This window comes from Scyliorhinus torazame, chromosome 7, assembly GCF_047496885.1.
Source record: "Scyliorhinus torazame isolate Kashiwa2021f chromosome 7, sScyTor2.1, whole genome shotgun sequence".
In the NCBI taxonomy this organism is placed as follows: Eukaryota; Metazoa; Chordata; class Chondrichthyes; order Carcharhiniformes; family Scyliorhinidae; genus Scyliorhinus; species Scyliorhinus torazame.
The window spans coordinates 255,879,210-255,903,268 of NC_092713.1; the positions used below are offsets into that span (position 1 = coordinate 255,879,210).

The window sequence follows — 24,059 nt, forward strand, 5'->3', positions numbered from 1 at the left end:
ACATAGACAGGTGGAGATTGCACGGGGTTGGAGGGGAGGGGGTGCACAGGGCTGCCCAAGCAGAATGTACCACCCCAGTTGTCGTCAAGACCACTTGGCCTGGATAACTGCTGTTGCTGATATAATACCAGTGCTGATTGCAAGACACACTTAAGTGATAATTAATTGGCTAATTAAGGAGCTTAATTAACCTGTAGATAAGCAGGCAGCCTGATACCTCCCCACCACTGGTAACATACCAGCAGTGGCAGGTAGGTGACTGGCACTCGCTTTGAAATGGAGCCCAATTTTATGACAACTTTGCTTTCTTGCCCACTTCCACGCAACGTCAAATTTCCCTCATGGTTGGTCTGCATTTTTCTTTGGTTTTGGCTTTTCCTTATTTGATGTACTATGCAGTTGAGTAAATACTTAACCTAAGTTAGAAATGACTATGGCTACAGTGTTAAACCATTAACTAAGCGTTGCCTAGGGTATTCGAGTGAAATTAAGCATGCGCAAGAGGCATAACTTGACCATTTGCTTGCAATGCAGCTTTTATTACAACAACAAATACCAGATTATTAGACAGAGATTGAAAATCACACATTATCACCAGTGCCTTTTTAACTACTCTAAACAGCCTTTATATCCTTAAGGTAGCACTCGGGAACCATGCCCACATTTTATTCAATTTCTGTGATGAATACAGGAAATTCCTATATATATATTGGGCCCGATTCTCCCCAAAGATTTCTCAGTTCATTTGTGGCGGGTTTTTCGTGGGGTATCCTGCCGGCTCTACCAGTGAGTTCCCCACCACTATTCAATGACATTTAGTAACTTTTTGGGGCCCTGGGGAGTTTCTCACCGGTTTAGCCCACACTTAGAATTTCTTTTAGCACTGGGGAGCTGGACTCAGAGATCGGGCCGCCATTTTAAAAGAGTGCCCCGATCTCTAAGTGAGCTTGTGAGTCCCCCATACCACCCACCCATGGGCAATGTCACTCCCAATACACATGGACACTACCCCACACCTCCCAAGTGAGGACCACACTGCTATGGGGTCCCTGGGCATTCCCCCTCTTCAGGCCCCCCCTTACAGCATCCTGTCCCTTCCAGGGCCCCCACCCATCACCTCCCCAACTTCCCAGAGGCCCCTACTTACCTGCCCTGCACTCTCCCACCCTTCAAACGCCCCCTCAACCCTCATTTTATGGGCAAGGCTCCCCTTGCCCCCAGCCATTGGCAGTGCCACCCTGGCACTTGGGCACCCTTGCACTGGCACCCAGGCAGTGCAGCTGCTGGCTTGGCAGTGCCACCCGGGCAGCTTGGCAGTGCCAAGCACAGATCAGCGCCCGGCCGCAGCCTCTGTGGGGAGGCTGGTGAATTGAAGGAGGCCATTGGATCCTGCGCAGATAGGTCGTAAGAAGGTTTACAAGCTACTTCTGTGAGCGTCATTTGGTCATGCCCATTTGGGGTGGGTTTCCGACTCCGACGTCGCGCAAGGCGTCGGAGAATCCCGGGAGGCGCGGAGGCTTTCGGAAGGCTGACTGGAGGGATTTCCCAGCATTCTCTGGCCGCATTGTACTCAAGCAAGAGCCCAACCCGGCCGGAGATTCGTGCCCATTGTGTTATGTGTCTGTTGCAGAAATGTTCTTAAAATAATTTAGTTTAAGTATCCAGATAATCAGCGGGATTCTCCGACCCCCGCTGGGTCGGAGAATCCCCTGGAGGCGGCGCAAATCCCGCCCCGCCGCTCCGACGTCGGCTGCCGTATTCTCCGGTGCCGGTCTTCGGGCGGTGGCGGGGTTCACTCCACGCCGGTCTGGGCTGTTGGCAGCGGCCACCCCAGCAATTCTTTGTATCCTGATGGGCCAAGTGGCCGCCCGTTTTTGGCCAGTCCCGCTGGCATGGATTAGACATGGTCCCACACAGCGGGATCTGGCAGGTAAGTCAGCTGGGGCGGTCCTCGGGGGGCGCCTGACCCCGGGGGGGGGGCCCCTACGGTGGCCTGGCCCGTGATCAGGGCCCACCAATCTGCGGGCGGCAGATTCCTTCCGCGCCGGCCCCTGTAGGGCTCCACCATGGTTGGCGCGGAGAAGACAACCCCCTGCGCACGTGCCAGAATACGCCGGCCGGTCTGCGCATGTGCGAGATCACGCAGGCCCTACGGCGCATGCGCTAACTTGCGCAAACCCTTCGGCGCCGGCTGGTTCGCGCCGGTTTTCCCGCCGGCGTGGGGACTTAGTCCCCGGACAGGAGAATCGCGCCTTATGTGTCTGCTAAAACTGTGATTAAGGGGTTAACAACTAGGCAAGCTGTGATGTCACTCATGGGGGAGGCTGGGTCTATTTTTAGTTTCATTTTCAGCCCTGCCCTCTGTTGTTTTTAGTTTCATTTTTAGAATTCTGTTCTGGATACTAAGGAAAGGAGGTGTTTTTCTCAGACTATTTTCTGAAAGCTTCTGTCCCAAGGAATTTGTGAATAATTCTGGAAGCCACTGAGTGTTAACTTCATTAATGAGTGATCTATGTATGTGTTTTTTTCTTAATTGAAATTTAAAAGTAGATGGAAAAGTAAGCTCAAGGACATTTTTTTCTTGAAACTATTTAAATGTTAATTAAAAAGCTGATTTTTCTTTGGATGTTAATGGGGTTAATCCTGTGTTAATAATAACGTTTGTTTTAATATAAAAGATTCTCAGTTGTCAGTGGAACCACTCCTGGAATCGATAGAGTAGACAGTCAGAGACTTTTTCCCCGGGTGGAACAAACCATTACAAGGGGACATAAATTTAAGGTGAATGGTGGAAGGTATCGGGGAGATGCCAGAGGTAGGTTCTTTACCCAGATAGTAGTGGGGGCAGGGAATGCACTGCCTGTGGAAGTAGTTGAGTCGGAAACATTAGAACCTTCAAGCGGCTATTGGATAGGTACATGGATTACGGTAGAATGATGGGGTGTAGATTAATTTGTTATTAATCTAGGACAAAAGTTCGGCACAACATCGTCGGCCGAAGGGCCTGTTCTGTGCTGCATTTTTCTATGTTCTATATTCTATGGAGCGAAGTATCTTTTCCTCACAGTTTACAAATCAAACAATCTTTGGGGTTTCTTGTCCAGTTTCTAAATATAAATTGGGACCTAGTCCAGGTAACGGAACATTTCTCAGACTAATAAAATACAAAACGCAAGGAAATTGATGGTTCGATGGCCAAATATGAACAGGGGGATGATGTCACTGGGCTAGTAATCCAGAGGACAGGCTAATGATCTGGAGACACAGGTTCAAATCCCATTTGGATAGCTGGTAGAATTAGACTTCAATTAGTAAATCTGTAATAAAAAGCTGGTTATCAGTAAAGGGGACCATGAAACTATCATCAATTGTTGTTGAAAACCCATCTGGTTCACTAAAGTCCTGTCGGAAACAAAATCGGCTATCCTTACGCGGTCAGTCCTCCACGTGACTCCAGGCCCACAGCAATGTGGTTGACTCTTAACTTCCCTGTGAAATGGCCCAGTAAGCTACTCCGTACAAGAGCAATTAGGAATCGGCAACAAATGCTGGCCAGTGACGTCCACAATCCATGGAAGAATTTTTTATAAACTACAGATGCAAGGATTTAAGGAAGATCGAGCAAATTAAATAACTGGTCAGAAACATGGGAGAAAGTCACTGAGTTTGGTCAATGCCATCTCTTGAACTTGTGGAACAGGATGATCCATCTCAAGAAAGCTAGTGAAGGCACACTATTAATAAACATAGCAGGCATCTTCCATAAGTGGACATACAAGGATGGCAACTCTGTTAAACACTTCCCAGTACAAACCTGTAAGAGGATGTTAACTGGTGAACCACCAACATAAATTTATGAATAAGTTATCTACATATTTGAAAGGTACAATTACAAAGTACATATGCAAAGCTCTCTCCCCAGCAAGCAGTCCAAAAAGGTATTCACTCAAATACAAGTCAATACACCCCAAGGGGGTGATGGCCATAAATGGCTACAATAAAATAAATGGCCTACTCTTGCTCCTACGTCCCGTGTTCCAATTACTGTAGGGGCTGTAAATCTGAGACACAAACAGTAAATGTTGAAACACCTAATCAGTGTCCATGTAGGCAATAGACAGCTTAGAGGGAGAGGTTTTCACTGGCACTGCTGGGGGTTCAGTGGGAAAAGGCTTAACGCTCTGTTCCCGATTCACCCAGTGTGTTAGGGAAGGGCCAACCACAGGACGTCATGAGCACCTGCCAGAATCAGAGACCAAACCCTTTTGATAACTAAACTGAGGCCCAATAATGTACTTGGGATCCCCGATTGCCATTTTTAAAGACTACTGATGGAGTTCCATGCCAACACTAAATATGCCTCTACTACTGAGCTCAATAATATTAACACATGGTTTCAATGCTATAACTCCGAGATTCACTGCTTCCCATCAGTAATTTAGCTGTGCGTAATAATAATTGGTTACATGCAATCCTCTGCACTCTCAATAAGGGAAGCTTAATCCATGTCCAGCCAGCTGATCATTGTACCACTGTTTTCCAGCTAATAATTTGATTTAGTAATAGAAATAAAAATTGTGAAGCATATCCCATGTGGATACAAGCTATTTGTTTTAAATGACTGATGTTAGCTACCAAAACAAATGCTTACCGGGTACTGCTGTTAAACACGCCTCTACAGGTTGGACACATATGTGAAACAAGAGAAAAAGAAGTGTTATCTTTGGGAAATAACAGTTTAGAAATGACTGAAAAGTGACAAAAGAAATTTATACCTTGTACTGACTTGTGTCAGTAAATCATGTTAATAATATTCTGCTTCCAGCAGTAATGTAACAATTTGCATACTAATGAAGTATCATATTATGGAAGCTGGCATTGTATTATGACCCTTCCGATTACTGATGGCACAGAGTTTTTTGTGCTAATTTTTAATTGGTAACACTGTGTTACTTTGGAACTGAAATCAAGCTTTCAAACTTGGCATTTGTTTTTATGGTTTCCAGATGTGTGATGCTGATGATCTAAAAACATGCAGCATGTTTGGGTAGTGTGAGCAATTTTCATTGCCCTGGACTTTGAGGTAGTAATAAGGGTGAGACCGTTGCTGTTATTGCTCCACTGAAACTGATAGGAAACGTCAGGGGACCACATTGGTGCAGAATAATGGGGAAATGGAGAATTTGCTCCCAGTGATTCAACCCTCCTCCAGTGGATGAGCTGTTGAGGAACACCCATTCCCTCACAGACTGCAATCCTTAATTAAGCAGTGAATTGATGGAAATTTCTATGTTTAGGCTGTGTTAGCCTGGCTGTGAAAATCCTTGGCAAAGCTACACATTGAATGAGGCGTAATTGGATTTTTAACAGCATATTAACTTTACAATTGCTGCTGAACATTCTCATTGGCTCTGAAAAGCTAATTTCATACTTACGGAATGTCAAATTTCTCCATTGTGATTGGAAAACATTACAGATTTTTAAGATAAATCTTTGAAGTTTCTTTGTCTTTATTTTGGCTTCCATCTTAATCCAATTATAATGATTTATTTCACCGTTTGAAATTTAAATTAAAAGCGAAAAGCAGTGTTATAACTTCCTGACTTGATGTCAGAGAAACTCCTTTAATTATCAAATCAGAAGGCCAGATTTATGTGGACTAAGCCCTATTAAAAATGGTGGGTAGAACCTGACTCTGGGACTCCCACCTCATTCCCAGCAGTGGCAATTTTTACCTGCGCAGGATAGGAATGCGGGTAGGAAACCCAGAATCCAGCACACATGACCAGCTCCGTTGCATCTTAAATACCCCTGCAATTTTTTGCAAAGTCGTCAGGCCAGCTCCTCGAGGACACGTGGTTCACGGCCCCTCAAAGCAGTTAAAAGGTGTTACCCATTCTCCCTCCATGCCCCATCCGTGACCCAATTGCCCACCTACCCAGTATGCATCTTGGAATCTATGAGCCATATAATAAAAATGTCAAGTCTTGAAATACACTTGAAATAAATGACCATTCAAAAATGTGCTTTGAAAAGAAAACTGCTGCTTTCACTACCTTATAAAAGTGTCAATCAGACAGTGTCATTATAGTATCAATAACAGAAGCTTTACCTCACTTTACACCTCTTAATTTTGTCCAATTAAATATACAGACATTGAAAGAAATGGTTCAAAGAAAGATGTCAATCAATAAAACAAACACTCCACTTCCAACTGTGAAAACAGCTGAGCTAAACCATTAGTGAATTCTTGGGTTTGACCAACATTCATAATGAGTCAATTTGGAGAAATAGGCGTCTGGTCATCTGTCTCTGTTGACACAGTTCCCAGATGGCATCATTATGAATAGGAATGAAATTCGGAACTGAGTGGGGTGAGTAAATTGACCTTTAACTGAGGATGCAGTTTGTTAATATGATGCCCAGTTTACACTAGTCATTTTTAATTTCAATGTTTTGAGCAAAGTATTTGAACCAGCGAGCCAGAATTACATCTCTATGCTGGGGAGAAATGTTCTTACACTGTGCCAGAAGTTTAAAGTAGATTTTTTTTGGTAGCATTTTAAAATAATTTTCAAAGTATCATAACAGATATGCTGAATGGACTGTTCGATCATTCAAGCTGTTTTTCTTTAGCACAACAAACAATTACACAAGTCATCATTCCCCTGGCTTGCCACGTTCATGGTGAATGGTGAAACTTGCCCTTTGGAATTCAGGCCAATTGCGATCTTTAAAATAGAGCTAGAATCTAATCTGTTGAGAAGTAGCATTGAGGTAAAATTTGAGGTTTATTTCAGAGAAAGTGGAGAAACCGTTTCATCTTCTCATCGGGTAGGGGATGGGGTAGCAGTGGTCAATGGAGGGCGGAGAGCTGCTGACCCTTTTGGGCAAAGTCATCATCTGGTCCAAGTCACTTGGCCACCATGAGGAATGAAGATACTTGGGCCACATTCACGCCCTCAAAAAGAATCAGTAATCACTTTATAATGATTCAAAATAAGATCATTTAGAAAGTATTATATGATATCACTTACTCTTTCTTAAAATGCGAAAGTCTGCAGAGTCCTTGATTAACATTTCCTCCTTATACCACTGGATATTCAAAGGGGAGGAACCCTGGACTCTACACTCCAGTACAACTAACTGACTCCTTGGTGAAATAACATCCTGCAGGTACTATAAGAAAAAAGCACATTTAGCTTTATTTAGCAATATTATATACTTAACTCTGAAATCCAGAGAATAGTTCCTCAGGAAACATCTCGTGGAAATCTTTTTGTTAAGGAAAGCAAATGCATTGGAGAAGCCAGGCCCCACTTTGTAAATGATGCTGTTTACAATGTTCACCATTTGATATGCCTATAGTTCAGGAAAGCTCTGTGAACAAGAACTTTCAATTTAATTGGCCTCTTTCCTAATATTTATGATGGTCCTCAGGACTTTGCTAAATATAGGAAGCTAATTTGTTGACATCTCCTTCAGACATTCTACCAAAGCCCAAGGTATCTAGAATTCAACAACTCCATTTGCAGTTTGAGATACTAGCTGTTTTGCAAACAGTGTGATATATGATATTACATGGCAACAGATATCAACATAAGTAACAAAATTATGGCTGTACTCCAAGGTTTGCCCTCACCCACTGAAGGTCTCTCTTGAGCTGCACAAATCATTTTCCAACCACCCCTGAAATGCCTTCACATAGGGGTGCCTTTGCTAACAGTAAACCTCACAGGGCGGGATTCTCCTCAACTCACGCCGGGTCGGAGAATCGCCGGGCCGGGCGCGAATCGCGCGACGACGCCCCAACGCCGGTCAGCCGATTCTCCGGTGAGCAGAGAATTGGCGTCATTGGTGCCAGCGCGGCCGGTGCGCCGCCAGTCGGGGGCCGCTCTATGCGGCCTCCCTGCCGATTCTCCGCCCGGGATGGGCGAGTGGCCGCCCAAAAATTCCCGAGTCCCGCCGGCGCCGTTCACATCTGGTCTTACCCGGCGGGACCTCGGCATCCATCCTGCGGGGGGCGGCCTGGTGGGAGAGGGCGGAGGGTCCGACCTTGGGGGTGGCCTCCACCATGGCCTGGCCCGCGTGATTTTTGCACTTATCATTGTGGTTAATTATCCCTAAACTTGCATGGTGCGAATCATGAATTCAGCAATACTCATATTGGTGAATAATTCTGGTTGCCATGTATAATGACATCCTAAATTAATTCAAAAGAACAAAGTTGTGATTTTGCCTCAAGTAACATTCAGATTAATTTCTCCCCAAGGAGACAAAAGACAAGGAAACCAAAAAACTAGCATGATGTTAAACCTGAAAACAACGACAGAATAGGACATTAGCCTGTGCTAACCATGTTAAAATGTTCATACCCTCTTGGAATTTGCAAGGTTAAGCTTGGGCCAGCCGTGTATATCTGGGGTATTTATGAGGCAGTGATGGTGTTAGTTACGGAGCGGTGCTGGCTCCAGGTATGGTTGAAAATGGATGAAAGCGCACTTCTCCCGCAACAGTTGATCACTCTGTTGAGCTGCCTTTTACATTCCGATGGGTTCCACCTCTGGCTCCTTAAAATTGCTTTATGTCTGCTTCATGCAGGTTAACTGTGTGCTGGGGATGCCAGATGTGGATGTATTAACAATTCCAGCACATGATGTTAGCTCGACAGTCCTGCCTCCTCCTGAACATGTATGAAAACCTTCCCCCCACCGCCAACACCCCAAACCCTGGGAACTGCATTGCTGCGCAAATGGGGCAGTGACGCAGGATAACCAGATTCTTCCCCAATTTCTGATCCCACTAATCTCCACCCAAGCTGATAATGGCCCCTGTTCATCCCAATTAACAAGGGAATCCAAAGCACCTAGTCATCAAGATACTAACAAAACATGAAAAGACACTTCAGAAGACTGGCAAGTATTGTGTTATGATATTAGTTAGTCAGATGTCCAAGCAGTGCAAAACACATAAAAAGTGTGGTGTGAATGGCAAAACAGTAAGGTCCAGATGAATGAATCCTTTCTCATTTACCTTTGTAAACACTGGAGCGAATTCTGTTGAGACTCCCGAATGAGTAGAAAATGGGGTCCCTTGCATCTGTAAAAATGAAGTAAATTCAAAGTTTAAGTAGTTCATTATTATCGGGGGATTATTTTCCCAACTAAATGTTGAGTTAACTTTCTGTTATCTCGTGAAAGGATTTTTTTACTATGTTCTTTCATGGGGGCGTGGGTGTCACTTTAAGGCCAGCATTTGTTGCCCATCCCTAATTGCTCTTGAACTGAATGGATTGCGAGGCCATTTAAGAGGGAAGTTAATAGCCAACCACATTGCTGTAGGCTTGGAATCTCATTTAGGCCAGGCCAGGGTAGGGCGGCAGACTTTCAAAATGGGACGAGTCATAAATTATGTTTTTCCCCTTGATATGATGTGTAAAAGTGAATCATTTGTTTCCATAAAATAAATGGCAAATACGTGTTCTAAAGATTCTGGTTCTTTAAAGCAGTTTTACTGAAATATATTCGGTAGTTGTATCCAAAATAATTGATATGAGGACTTTTGTTTTTAATTGATCAATAAAAAGGAATCTATGTAAATAATCGAGTTATGTGTTGGCTGTTTTGGACAGTTGTTTGTATCTGTGCAATCTCTTGTGTCTTAAAATATTTCACTTAATTTAAAACACAAGTTACCCCATCACATTCAAATCATTATGTTGGAAAATGATCAGACTTCCAGATTTATTGAGGCATTTATAAAAGCGATTTCTTAATGAACTGAAATGTATTGCTAATCACTACCAGCTAGCTTGTGACAGATCAAAGGCTCAATTCTCCCAAAAAAATGTGTCATTTTGGGCAGGTTTCGCTGGGTGGGTACCGCCGGGTGTTTGGCTGCGATACAGATCTGTATTCACCCACACGTAGGGCGGGATTTAACGGAAAGAAGCATGCGGGCTGGTTTAGCTGGGTGTTTCCGGCTTGTAGCTATTTTTCAGGCCGAGGCTGCACTTAACTTCATTTCCTGCGATGAGGAGCTCCGCCCGTCAGAACAGTTGGAATTCAGTGCCGCTCTCTCACCCCCCCCCGCCCCCCATGTGACCCCCAGACCCCCCCGCAATGCCCCAAATTACCTCTTGAGTAAGTTGGTCCTCCAGCTTCCACACCCCACCTCATAAGGGCAGGCACCCCCAAGCCCAAACCCCTGGCAGTGCCAGGCTGGTACATGGGTGGCACTGTCAGGGTGCCCAGGTGGCACTGCCAGGCTGGGAGTGCTAAGATAGCACCAGTAGTGCCAGGGTGCCATCCTGCCCAGAGGCCAGCCAACTGGGGTTTCCGATCACCTGGGAGTCCCTTCCAAGTGCCATTCCTCCTGGTCCCCGTTTGTGGAGACCAGTGCTAAACAGCACCCAGCTGGGATCTCCTCAGCGAGGCTGTTAGATCCCGGGGGTTGGTTAACTCTGACAGAGACATATTTAAGTGTGCCTAACTGCACACTTAAACATGCAAATTTAGGTCCCGTGATTGTGAGTAAACTTACCGGCCGCATCACGTACTGAGGTGGATGCGATGCAGCCGTTAGATCACACCCATAGTAATATTTTTAAAGTTTGGGGAGTTCCTCACTTAAAAATCACCCCTGTCCCCCAAGTGAGCATACCCCGCTTTCTGGTTGCTGAGGGCCTCCCCACTTTTAAGGTCCCCTCTTCACGACCCCATCCTTCATAACCTCCTTCATACCCCCACCCTCATACCCCCCCTTCATTGCCATGGCCCCCCTCAGGCCCCTCCTATTGACAATGCCCCTTGGCACCCTGGCAGTGCTAACTTAACACCCATGCCGTGCCGGTTTGGCACTGTCAGAGTGTCAGGTTGGCACTGCCCGGGCACCTCCTGTCCCGACCACCTGGGGTCTCCAATGGCCTGCGACCCCCCCCCCCCCCCCCCCCCCCCCCCCGCCCCGAACCCCCCTTGGTGTGGCCATCATGCCTGGTTTCTGGAGAACAATACTAATTCACACCGACGTGAGGCTTCGCTGGTGGGGCTGGTGAATACCCAGAGCCGGGAGACTGCGGCCGCGGAAGGGCTGCCCATATTTAAATGAGTTTAAAGATTCATGTAAATATGCTGATCTGGATCACAGCCAATGAGGGTGTGATCCAGATCACGTCGGGCGTAGAGGGTCATGTGCATTGCACGCGACTCGCCAAATGGCACAAAGCCTCTTTATGGCCTCTCCCGCTATGCACCCAACATAATGGGATCGGTGCCAAGCACAACTCGATGGGAAAATCACACCCAGAACCTGAACAGGTTTGGAGTATATTTAGGGATTCCAAGGGCTTGCAGAACCGTCACTTCTTGCAGGAGAGGCTAATGTTAGAGACACAATTGCTGATTTCCTCTGTACCCCGATAAGAAGAATCATGTTACAAAAATGGAAATTAATGGAGATATTTCATAGAAACGTCAGCATTGACTATGTAGTCAGTTGTGGCTCAGTGTTGTTTCCCTCTTACTCAGAAGATTGTGGTTTAAGTCCCCACCCACCCCCTCCAGAAACATCAGCACAATATTTAGAACATAGAACATAGAACATAGAACATTACAGCACAGAACAGGCCCTTCGGCCCTCGATGTTGTGCCGAGCATTGTCCGAAACCAAGATCAAGCTATCCCACTCCCTGTCATTCTGGTGTGCTCCATGTGCCTATCCAATAACCGCTTGAAAGTTCCTAAAGTGTCCGACTCCACTATCACAGCAGGCAGTCCATTCCACACCCTAACCACTCTCTGAGTAAAGAACCTACCTCAGACATCCCTCCTATATCTCCCACCCTGAATCTTATAGTTATGCCCCCTTGTAACAGCTACATCCACCCGAGGAAAGAGTCTCTGAACGTCCACTCTAAATATCCCCCTCATTATCTTATAAACCTCTATTAAGTCCCCTCTCATCCTCCTCCTCTCCAAAGAAGAAAGCCCCAGCTCCCTCAACCTTTCCTCATAAGGCCTACCCTTCAATCCAGGCAGCATCCTGGTAAATCTCCTTTGCACCCTTTCCAATGCTTCCACATCCTTCCTATAATGAGATGACCAGAACTGCACACAAATGTGGTCTCACCAGGGTCATGTATAGTTGCAGCATAAACCCGCGTCTCTTAAACTCAAGCCCCCTGTTAATAAACGCTAACACACTCTAAACCTTCTTCACGGCTCTATCCACTTGAGTGGCAACCTTCAGAGATCTGTGGACATGAACCCCAGGATCTCTCTGTTCCTCCACATTCCTCAGAACCCTGCCGTTGACCCTGTAATCTGCATTCAAATTTTTTCTACCAAAATGAATCGCCTCGCACTTATCAGGGTTATACTCCATCTGCCATTTTTCGGCCCAGCTCTGCATCCTATCAATGTCTCTTTGCAGCCTACAACAGTCCTCCACCTCATCCACTACTCCACCAATCTTGGTGTCATCAACAAATTTACTGACCCACCCTTCAGCCCCCTCCTCCAAGTCATTGATAAAAATCACAAATAGCAGAGGACCCAGCACTGATCCCTGTGGTACACCGCTGGTAACTGGTCTGCAGTCTGAAAATTTTCTATCCACCACCACCCTCTGTCTTCTATGTGATAGCCAGTTAATTATCCAATTGGCCAAATTTCCCTCTATCCCACACCTCCTTACTTTCTTCATGAGCCGACCATGGGGAACCTTATCAAATGCCTGACTAAAATCCATGTATACGACATCAACTGCTCTACCTTCATCTACTGAAGAACATAGATTGGGGGCGGATGTTTGAGGGCAAATCAACATCTGACATGTGGGAGGCTTTCAAGTGGCAGTTGAAAGGAATTCAGGACCGGCATGTTCCTGTGAGGAAGAAGGATAAATACGGCAATTTTCGGGAACCTTGGATGACGAGAGATATTGTAAGCCTCGTCAAAAAGAAAAAGGAGGCATTTGTCAGGGCTAAAAGGCTGGGAACAAACGAAGCCTGCGTGGAATATAAGGAAAGTAGGAAGGAACTTAAGCAAGGAGTCAGGAGGGCTAGAAGGAGTCACGAAAAGTCATTGGCAAATAAGGTTAAGGAAAATCCCAAGGCTTTTTACACGTACATAAAAAGCAAGAGGGCAGCCAGGGAAAGGGTTGGTCCACTGAAGGATAGACAAGGGAATCTATGTGTGGAGCCAGAGGAAATGGGCGAGGTACTAAATGAATACTTTGCATCAGTATTCACCAAAGAGAAGAAATTGGTAGATGTTGAGTCTGGAGAAGGGTGTGTAGATAGCCTGGGTCACATTGAGATCCAAAAGGACGAGGTGTTGGGTGTCTTAAAAAATATTAAGGTAGATAAGTCCCCAGGGCCTGATGGGATCTACCCCAGAATACTGAAGGAGGCTGGAGAGGAAATTGCTGAGGCCTTGACAGAAATCTTTGGATCCTCGCTGTCTTCAGGGGATGTCCCGGAGGACTGGAGAATAGCCAATGTTGTTCCTCTGTTTAAGAAGGGTAGCAAGGATAATCCCGGGAACTACAGGCCGGTGAGCCTTACTTCAGTGGTAGGGAAATTACTGGAGAGAATTCTTTGAGACAGGATCTACTCCCATTTGGAAGCAAATGGACGTATTATTGAGAGGCAGCACGGTTTTGTGAAGGGGAGGTCGTGTCTCACTAACTTGATAGAGTTTTTCGAGGAGGTCACTAAGATGATTGATGCAGGTAGGGCAGTGGATGTTGTCTATATGGACTTCAGTAAGGCCTTTGACAAGGTCCCTCATGGTAGACTAGTACAAAAGGTGAAGTCACACGGGATCAGGGGAGAGCTGGCAAGGTGGATACAGAACTGGCTAGGCCATAGAAGGCAGAGAGTAGCAATGGAAGGATGCTTTTCTAATTGGAGGGCTGTGACCAGTGGTGTTCCACAGGGATCAGTGCTGGGACCTTTGCTCTTTGTAGTATATATAAATGATTTGGAGGAAAATGTAACTGGTCTGATTAGTAAGTTTGCAGACGACACAAAGATTGGTGGAATTGCGGATAGCGATGAGGACTGTCGGAGGATACAGCAGGATTTAGATTGTCTGGAGACTTGGGCGGAGAGATGGCAGATGGAGTTTAATCCGGACAAATGTGAGGTCATGCATTTTGGAAGGTCTAATGCAGGTAGGGAATATACAGTGAATGGTAGAATCCTCAAGAGTATTGAAAGTCAAAGAGATCTAGGAGTACAGGTCCACAGGTCATTGAAAGGGGCAACACAGGTGGAGAAGGTAGTCAAGAAGGCATACGGCATGCTTGCCTTCATTGGCCGGGGCATTGAGTATAAGAATTGGCAAGTCATGTTGCAGCTGTATAGAACCTTAGTTAGGCCACACTTGGAGTATAGTGTTCAATTCTGGTCGCCACACTACCAGAAGGATGTGGAGGCTTTAGAGAGGGTGCAGAAGAGATTTACCAGAATGTTGCCTGGTATGGAAGGCATTAGCTATGAGGAGCGGTTGAATAAACTCGGTTTGTTCGCACTGGAACGATGGAGGTTGAGGGGCGACCTGATAGAGGTCTACAAAATTATGAGGGGCATAGACAGAGTGGATAGTCAGAGGCTTTTCCCCAGGGTAGAGGGGTCAATTACTAGGGGGCATAGGTTTAAGGTGAGAGGGGCAAGGTTTAGAGTAGATGTACGAGGCAAGTTTTTTTACACAGAAGGTAGTGGGTGCCTGGAACTCGCTACCGGAGGAGGTGGTGGAAGCAGGGACGATAGTGACATTTAAGAGACATCTTGACAAATACACGAATAGGATGGGAATAGAGGGATACGGACCCAGGAAGTGTAGAAGATTGTAGTTTAGTCAGGCAGCATGGTCGGCACGGGCTTGGAGGGCCGAAGGGCCTGTTCCTGTGCTGTACATTTCTTTGTTCTTTGTTTGTTCTAGATACAGGGCCCAAAACTGCTCACAATACTCCAAGAGGGGTCTGAACAGAGCCTTATATAGCCTCAGAAGAACATCCCTGCTGTTGTATTCTAGCCCTGTCGACTTGAATGCTAAACACATAAAAAGTGTGGTGTGAATGGCAGCTTCGTCACCCCTAGGCGGCACTGTTGGGGCGAAAAGTGGGCAGGGGGAGGGGCGCCTGAAGGGGGCGTCGGTGCCTGTTCGGCGCTGAGTAGGAGCGGCGGCAGTACTGACCCTCCGGTCAGGTGCTGCGGGGAGGGTGGGGGTGGGGGAAATGGTGCGGGTGCGCATGGGGCTCCGGCGGGCGCCAGGTCCCGAAGGGAGACCGTGTCTTGGCGGCTGTCGGGGAACGCTACGTAGGCGTACTGGGGGTTCGCATGCAGCCGGTGGACCCATTCGACCAACGAGTCCGACTTGTGCGCCCTCACATGTTTACGCATCAGGACGGGTCCGGGTGTCGCTAGCCAGGTTGGGTGTCGCTCTCGACCTGGAAGGGGAGGGACTCATCGATGGCGCGCATCGTGGCTTTTGCAATGTCCGCTTTGATGCGGCAGAAGGCCTGGCGGGCCTCCGTCGACAGGGGGAAGGTTGTGGACTGGATCAGGGGTCGAGTCTTGTCTGCGTAATTAGGGACCCATTGTGCATAATAGCTAAAGAAGCCGAGGGAGCGCTTTAGGGCCTTGGGGCAGTGAGGGAGGGGGAACTCCATGAGGGGGCGCATGCGTTCAGGGTCGGGTACTATGACTCCATTTCGCACTATGTAGCCTAGAATGGCTAGACAGTCAGTGCTAAACACGCATTTATCCTTATTGTAGGTCAGATTAAGGATATTCGCGGTCTGGAGAAATTTTCGGAGGTTGGTGTCGTGGTCCTGTTGGTCATGGCCGCAGATGGTGACGTTATCAAGATACGGGAACGTTGCGCATAAGCCGTACCGGTCAACCATTCGGTCCAACTCACGCTGGAAGACCGAGACCCCGTTCGTGACACCGAAGGGAACCCTTAAAAAGTGATCGAGCCGCCCATCTGCTTCGAAGGCAGTGTACTGGCGGTCCCCATGACGGAGGGGCAGCTGGTGGTAGGCAGACTTGAGATCCACCGTGGAGAAAACCTTGTATTGCGCAATCCTGTTCACCAGGTCGGCTATACGGGGGAGAGGGTACGCGTCCAGCTGCGTAAACCCGTTGATGGTCTGACTATAGTCAATAACCATCCTATGTTTCTCCCCGGTCTTTACCACCACTACTTGAGGCCTCCAGGGACTGTTGCTCGCTTTGATGACCCCTTCCTTCAGCAGCCGTTGGACCTCGGACCCGATGAAGGTCCGGTCCTGGGCACTGTACCGTCTGCTCCTGGTGGCGACGGGTTTGCAATCCGGGGTGAGGTTCGCAAACAGGGAAGGCGGGTCGACCTTAAGGGTCGCGAGGCCGCAGACAGTAAGGCGGGGTATAGGGCTGCCAAATTTAAAGGTCAGGCTCTGTGGAAATCCAGCCCAAGAAGGGTAGCTGCGCAGAGGTGTGGCAGAACGTACAGGTGGAAATTGCGGAATTCCCTGCCTTGGACAGTGAGGTTCGCTAGGCAGAACCCCTTTATCACCACTGCGTGTTAACCGGAGGCCAGGGAGATCCGTTGGTTTACGGGATGGGTGACAAGAGAACAGCGCCTTGCCGTGTCGGGGTAGACAAAGCTTTCCGCGCTCCCGGAGTCGATCAGGCACGATGCCACGTGGCCGTTGATGGCGATCGTTGTGGTGGCTTTCGCTAGGGTCTGGGGCCGACTCTGGTCCAGGGTAACAGAGACCAGCTGCAGCAAGGGGGAGTTCTGGTCAGGCAGCGTGGAGTCGGCAGTGCTGGGGGTTTGAGGCCCCATCCAAGATGGCGTCAGCTACAGGTCGCACATGGAGTCCGGGGATACAGAAGATGGCGTCGGCGAGGGACAAAATGGCGGCGCCCACCCATCCAGCGTGGTGGCCGGGGGGCAAAATGGCCACGCCCGTGGGTCGCACGTTGCCTGGGGATAGAAGGGCGGCGGTGGGCCTTGGATGGCCGGGACCTGGAACAAAGTCTGCTGATAGTCGCTGGCGACCGCTGCCACGGCGCAGCCCTGGCAGACGGCGACATAGTGGCCTGTCTTGCCGCACCCTCTGCAGGTGGCGGTGCGGGCCGGGCAGCGCGCGCGGGGATGATTCGCTTGGCCGCAGAAGAAGCAGCGTTGGCCGGCGGTGAAAACGGGCCGTCTAGCGGCGCAGGCCTGCGGGGTTAGCGGGAAAGCATGGGGGGCCGCCGCGACGGGGTGCCACGTAGCCCAGGGGGGCGCCGTGCATCCAGGAGCAAACGCCAGTGCGTTTTTGTACGCAACGTCCATGAACCCTGCCAGGGCCCGTGCCTCAGTGAGGCCCAGTGTGTCCATTTCAAGGAGCCTTCTGCGGATGTCGGGAGAAGTCATACCTGCCACAAAAGCGCCCCGAATTAAAGGTTCCGTGTGCTCGATCCCCGTGACTGCTGGGCAGCCACAGTTCCGGCCTAGCACTAGTAGAGCCCGATAGAAGTCTTCCAGTGTTTCTTCAGGGCTCTGCCTTCTGGTTGCCAGCAGGTGACGGGCGTAGACCTGGTTCAGGGGACGGATGTAATGTCCTTCTAGCAGCTCGATAGCTGCAGCATAATTCTCCGCCTCCTCGATCAGAGGGTAGATTGCAGGGCTGACTCGGGAGCGTAGAAGGTGCATTTTCTGCCTTTCCGTGGGGGTGTCGGCGGCCGTGTCGATGAAGCTCTTAAAACACACCAGCCAGTGTTGAAGATAGCAACGGAGTTGTCTGCGTGGGGGCTGAGCTGAAGGCACTCCGGCTTGATGCGGAGGTCCATCTTTTCAGAAGTAATAGCTGATTAAATTGATGCACAATCAATTACTCTCGAGACAATGTGAGTCATAACTAATCGGCTTTAATCAGCTAGAACTGTACCCAGCAGCTTCGATACAGAAAGTGAAGCCTGCTGGGACGGCATTGGTTCTTATACCCCGCTCTCAGGGTGGAGCTATGTACGTTAGCCAATGGTAGACTCCTAGGTCTAGCCAATGGGCATCCACCTCTCAGGTACTGCAATAACCACAAGAATCAACCACATAGTTGTGGGTCTGGAGTCACATATAGGCCAGACCAGGTAATGATGCCCTTCCCTAAAGGATCAGATGGGATTTTACGACAATCAATAATGTTTTCATGGTCATCATTAGACTTTTAATTCCAGATTTTTATTGAATTCAAATGGCATCACCTGCAATGGTGGGATTTGAACCTGGGACTCCAGAGTACTCTGGATTACTAGTCCAGTGACAATAATACTACGCCACCGCCTCCCCGCTGCATTTGATTGTCCTATATCTGAATGTCTGAAGCTGAATCTGAGCTTCAATTCACGCATTTCTGACCTCGATGAGCACACTTGCTTTTTTTGAAAAAATATGTTAGTGAACTACCACAATATTGGGCTACAGTAAAGGTAAGATAAAGACGCCATAGTCCCAGATGACTATAGGCTGCTTTCCCTTTTGAGGGGAAGAGCTGACTGGTGGTGATTTAACCTGAGGATCACCACCACCACACCTCAGGAGAGGGGCAAGGTTGCGAAAGCAGGGCCTTCATGAATAGCCTATTGGTTTGCTGAAAAGCCAAAAGGAAGAATGAGGGGGGGGGGGGGGATGGACTAGGTCCGATCTCGGGATAGTTCTGGAGAGGCAGTGGCGCAGGCTGGTTCTGTGGAGCCAATAGATGCACCCCTGCTCCCCACTGTCCTCCAAGCACAAACAGAGACTGAGCTGGACACCAGCTGATACTTGACTATGTGTGTGCAGCATTGTCCGAAACCACCTAAACTGGCCAAATTTGCGATGGCTGTTAAACTAACAGAGGCAGTCCTAAAGAAGAATTGGACAAAATATTCAAGTGGCGCATGAAATTTAAGGGGAAGAAATATGAAGTACTATATTTGGAACAAAAACAAATGGCATAGCTAATCCACAAATGGTGTTGAAATACCAAAGGTTGAATTTGAAAATGATCTGAGAGCCCTAATAAATGTGATACTCAAAATGTAAACTCATGGACTTCCGGGTGCGGCGATGACCAGCTGAGTTGCACGTTTCGGCAGCTCCCTGTGAAACGGACTTTTGGGCTCTTGATAGGAGCCCCAACGGCAATTTTGACGGCTAAAAACACTGTGCGGTAAACCAGAAGGGAATCCCCCCTGGATACGGATGGAAAAAGGAGGAGAGAGTGGCCAGATTGCAGTGGATCCTTTAGAACAGCGGCAAGGAAGGCAAGCAAAAACCAAGATGGCGTCGGAAGGTGGCAGTTTAACATGGGGCCCTGAACAACAAGAGTTCTTGAAATGCCGTGTGGAAGAGATCAAAAAGGAAATGAAGAAAGAGCTGTTGGCCCCGATACTACAGGCGATCGAAGGGCTAAAGGAGGAACAAAAGACCCAGGAGCGGGAGCTTCGGGTCGTGAAGGCAAAGGCAGCCGAGAATGAGGACGATATACAGGGCCTGGTGGTGAAGACGGAGACGCAGGAGGCACATCAGAAACGATGTGTGGAAAGGTTGGAGGCACTGGAAAACAACGCAAGGAGGAACAACCTGAGGATTCTTGGTCTTCCTGAAGGTGTGGAGGGAGCGGACGTCGGGGCATATGTGAGCACGATGCTGCACTCGTTAATGGGAGCGGAGGCCCCGGCGGGTCCGTTGGAGGTGGAGGGAGCATACCGAGTGATGGCGCGAGGACCGAGAGCAGGAGAAATTCCCAGAGCCATAGTGGTGAGATTCCTCCGTTTTAAGGATAGAGAAATGGTCCTTAGATGGGCGAAGAAAATTCGGAGCAGTAAATGGGAGAACGCGGTGATCCGCGTTTATCAAGACTGGAGTGCGGAGGTGGCGAGAAGGAGGGCGAGCTTTAATCGGGCCAAGGCGGTGCTTCATAAAAAGAAGATAAAATTTGGAATGCTGCAACCGGCAAGACTGTGGGTCACATATCGAGGGAGGCACCTGGAATGAGCGGGTTATTAAAAAGAACGTTCGAACAAAGTGGTGGGGCGAATGTGGGGGGCAAAGAGGGGTTTTATGTACTAATCGTGCGATGTGGTAACTTTTCTCTCTCGCACAGGTGGTGATGGGGGAGGAGGGGAGGTGGAGGAGATGGGGCGTTAGCCATTGGGGGCGGGGCCAAGGGAGAAGCGCGGGCTTGGTTCCCGTGCTGTGATAATCATGGCGGGAATAGAGAAGCAGGAAGGAGGGGGCGTCGCACGGTGCGAGCCGAGGTCACGGGGGGAAGCCGAGGTCAGCCAGAGTTTGCTGACTTCTGGGAGCAACATGGGGGGAGTAATTACGCTAGCGGGGGATCTAGCGGGGGGGGTGGGAGGGGGGAATTACTGGGTTGCTGCTGCTGGGGAGAGGGGGGAGCTGGTATGGGAGAGGATGGGCGGGGGGGCACCGCCTGGGGGAGATACAGCTGCGTGGGAATTGGGTGAGGAGCTGGATAAAGGTGATGGCTAATCGACAAGGGGGGGGGGTAGGAAGCCCCCCAACTCGGCTGATCACGTGGAACGTGAGAGGGCTGAACGGGCTGATAAAGAGGGCACGGGTACTCGCACACCTTAAGAAACTTAAGGCAGATGTGGTTATGTTACAGGAAACGCACCTGAAACTGATAGACCAGGTTAGGCTACGCAAAGGATGGGTGGGGCAGGTGTTCCATTCGGGGCTAGATGCGAAAAACAGGGGGGTGGCTATATTAGTGGGGAAGCGGGTAATGTTCGAGGCAAAGACTATAGTGGCGGATAACGGGGGCAGATACGTGATGGTGAGTGGCAAACTACAGGGGGAGACGGTGGTTTTGGTAAACGTATATGCCCCGAACTGGGATGATGCCAATTTTATGAGGCGGATGCTAGGACGCATTCCGGACCTAGAGATGGGAAAGCTGATAATGGGGGGAGATTTTAATACGGTGTTGGAACCAGGGCTGGATAGGTCGAAGTCCAGGACTGGAAGGAGGCCGGCAGCAGCAGCCAAGGTGCTTAAAGATTTTATGGAGCAGATGGGAGGTGTAGACCCGTGGAGATTTAGCAGACCTAGGAGTAAGGAGTTCTCGTTTTTCTCCTATGTCCATAAAGTCTACTCGCGAATAGACTTTTTTGTGCTGGGTAGGGCATTGATCCCGAAGGTGAGGGGAACGGAGTATACGGCTATAGCCATTTCGGATCACGCTCCACAGTGGGTGGACTTGGAGATAGGGGAGGAAACAGGAGGGCGCCCACCCTGGAGAATGGACATGGGACTAATGGCAGATGAGGGGGTGTGTCTAAGGGTGAGGGGGTGCATTGAAAAGTACTTGGAACTCAATGATAATGGGGAGGTCCAGGTGGGAGTGGTCTGGGAGGCGTTGAAGGCGGTGGTTAGAGGGGAGCTGATATCAATAAGGGCACATAAAGGGAAGCAGGAGAGTAAGGAACGGGAGCGGTTGCTGCAAGAACTTTTGAGGGTGGACAGACAATATGCGGAAGCACCGGAGGAGGGACTGTACAGGGAAAGGCAAAGGCTACATGTAGAATTTGACTTGCTGACTACAGGCACTGCAGAGGCACAATGGAGGAAGGCACAGGGTGTACAGTACGAATATGGGGAGAAGGCGAGCAGGTTGCTGGCACACCAATTGAGGAAAAGGGGAGCAGCGAGGGAAATAGGGGGAGTGAGGGATGAGGAAGGAGAGATGGAGCGGGGAGCGGAGAGAGTGAATGGAGTGTTCAAGACATTTTATAAAAAATTATATGAAGCTCAACCCCCGGATGGGAGGGAGAGAATGATGGGCTTCTTGGATCGGCTGGAATTTCCCAAGGTGGAAGAGCAGGAAAGGGTGGGACTGGGAGCACAGATCGAGGTAGAAGAAGTGGTGAAAGGAATTAGGAGCATGCAGGCGGGAAAGGCCCCGGGACCGGATGGATTCCCAGTCGAATTCTATAGAAAATATGTGGACTTGCTCGCCCCGGTACTGACGAGGACCTTTAATGAGGCAAAGGAAAGGGGACAACTGCCCCCGACTATGTCTGAAGCAACGATATCGCTTCTCTTAAAGAAGGAAAAGGACCCGCTACAATGTGGGTCCTATAGACCTATTTCCCTCCTAAATGTAGATGCCAAGGTCCTGGCCAAGGTAATGGCAATGAGAAGAGAGGAATGTGTCCCGGGGGTGGTCCACGAGGACCAAACTGGGTTTGTGAAGGGGAGACAGCTGAACACGAATATACGGAGGTTGTTAGGGGTAATGATGATGGCCCCACCAGAGGGAGAAACGGAGATAGTAGTGGCGATGGATGCCGAGAAAGCATTTGATAGAGTGGAGTGGGATTATTTGTGGGAGGTGTTGAGGAGATTTGGTTTTGGAGAGGGGTATGTTAGATGGGTGCAGCTGTTGTATAGGGCCCCAGTGGCGAGCGTGGTCACGAATGGACGGGGATCTGCATATTTTTGGCTCCATAGAGGGACAAGGCAGGGATGCCCTCTGTCCCCATTATTGTTTGCACTGGCGATTGAGCCCCTGGCGATAGCGTTGAGGGGTTCCAAGAAGTGGAGGGGAGTACTTAGGGGAGGAGAAGAGCACCGGGTATCTTTGTATGCGGACGATTTGCTACTATACGTGGCGGACCCGGCGGAGGGGATGCCAGAAATAATGCGGATACTTGGGGAGTTTGGGGATTTTTCAGGGTATAAATTGAACATGGGGAAAAGTGAGTTGTTTGTGGTGCATCCAGGGGAGCAGAGTAGAGAAATAGAGGACCTACCGCTGAGGAAGGTAACAAGGGACTTTCGTTACCTGGGGATCCAGATAGCTAAGAATTGGGGCACATTGCATAGGTTAAATTTAACGCGGTTTCAATGGCAGGGAGGGTGCAGGCGGTTAAGATGGTGGTCCTCCCGAGATTCCTCTTTGTGTTTCAGTGCCTCCCGGTGGTGATCACGAAGGCTTTTTTTAAAAGGATTGAAAAGAGCATCATGGGTTTTGTGTGGGCCGGGAAGACCCCGAGAGTGAGGAAGGGATTCTTACAGCGTAGCAGGGATAGGGGGGGGCTGGCACTACCGAGCCTAAGTGAGTATTATTGGGCCGCTAATATTTCAATGGTGAGTAAGTGGATGGGAGAGGAGGAGGGAGCGGCATGGAAGAGATTAGAGAGGGCGTCCTGTAGGGGGACTAGCCTACAGGCTATGGTGACAGCCCCATTGCCGTTCTCACCGAGGAACTACACCACAAGCCCGGTGGTGGTGGCTACACTGAAGATTTGGGGACAGTGGAGACGGCATAGGGGAAAGACTGGAGCCTTGGGGGGGTCCCCGATAAGAAACAACCATAGGTTTGCCCCGGGGGGAATGGATGGGGGATATGGAATGTGGCAAAGAGCAGGAATAACGCAACTGAAAGATCTGTTTGTGGATGGGAAGTTCGCGAGTCTGGGAGCGCTGACCGAGAAATATGGGTTGCCCCAAGGGAATGCATTCAGGTATATGCAACTGAGGGCTTTTGCGAGGCAACAGGTGAGGGAATTCCCGCAGCTCCCGACACAGAGGTGCAGGACAGAGTGATCTCAAAGACATGGGTGGGGGATGGTAAGGTGTCAGATATATATAGGGAAATGAGGGACGAAGGGGAGACTATGGTAGATGAACTAAAAGGGAAATGGGAAGAAGAGCTGGGGGAGGAGATCGAGGAGGGGCTGTGGGCAGATGCCCTAAGCAGGGTAAACTCGTCGTCCTCGTGTGCCAGGCTAAGCCTGATTCAGTTTAAGGTATTACACAGGGCACATATGACTGGAGAACGGCTCAGTAAATTTTTTGGGGTGGAGGATAGGTGTGCGAGGTGCTCGAGAAGCCCAGCGAATCATATCCATATGTTTTGGTCATGCCCGGCACTACAGAGGTTTTGGATGGGGGTGACAAAGGTGCTTTCAAAAGTAGTAGGAGTCCGGGTCGAACCAAGCTGGGGGTTGGCTATATTTGGGGTTGCACAAGAGCCGGGAGTGCAGGAGGCGAGAGAGGCCGATGTTTTGGCCT

The 24,059-nt window shown here is 49.0% G+C and overlaps 1 protein-coding gene across 9 annotated transcripts in view; it reads right to left on the minus strand.

Annotated features, from left to right (window-relative positions):
* The window catches only part of LOC140426973 (myotilin-like), a 467,248-nt gene that overhangs the window by 194,609 nt on the left and 248,580 nt on the right, over nucleotides 1–24,059 (minus strand). For all 9 annotated transcript variants that reach the window (XM_072512314.1, XM_072512317.1, XM_072512312.1 and 6 more), the window contains 3 exons: nucleotides 9,034–9,099; nucleotides 7,038–7,179; nucleotides 4,652–4,675 (listed from right to left, as the gene is read on the minus strand). In XM_072512314.1, coding sequence (XP_072368415.1) covers nucleotides 4,652–4,675; nucleotides 7,038–7,179; nucleotides 9,034–9,099 — 232 coding nt within the window. The remainder of the gene's footprint in view (nucleotides 1–4,651; nucleotides 4,676–7,037; nucleotides 7,180–9,033; nucleotides 9,100–24,059) is intronic.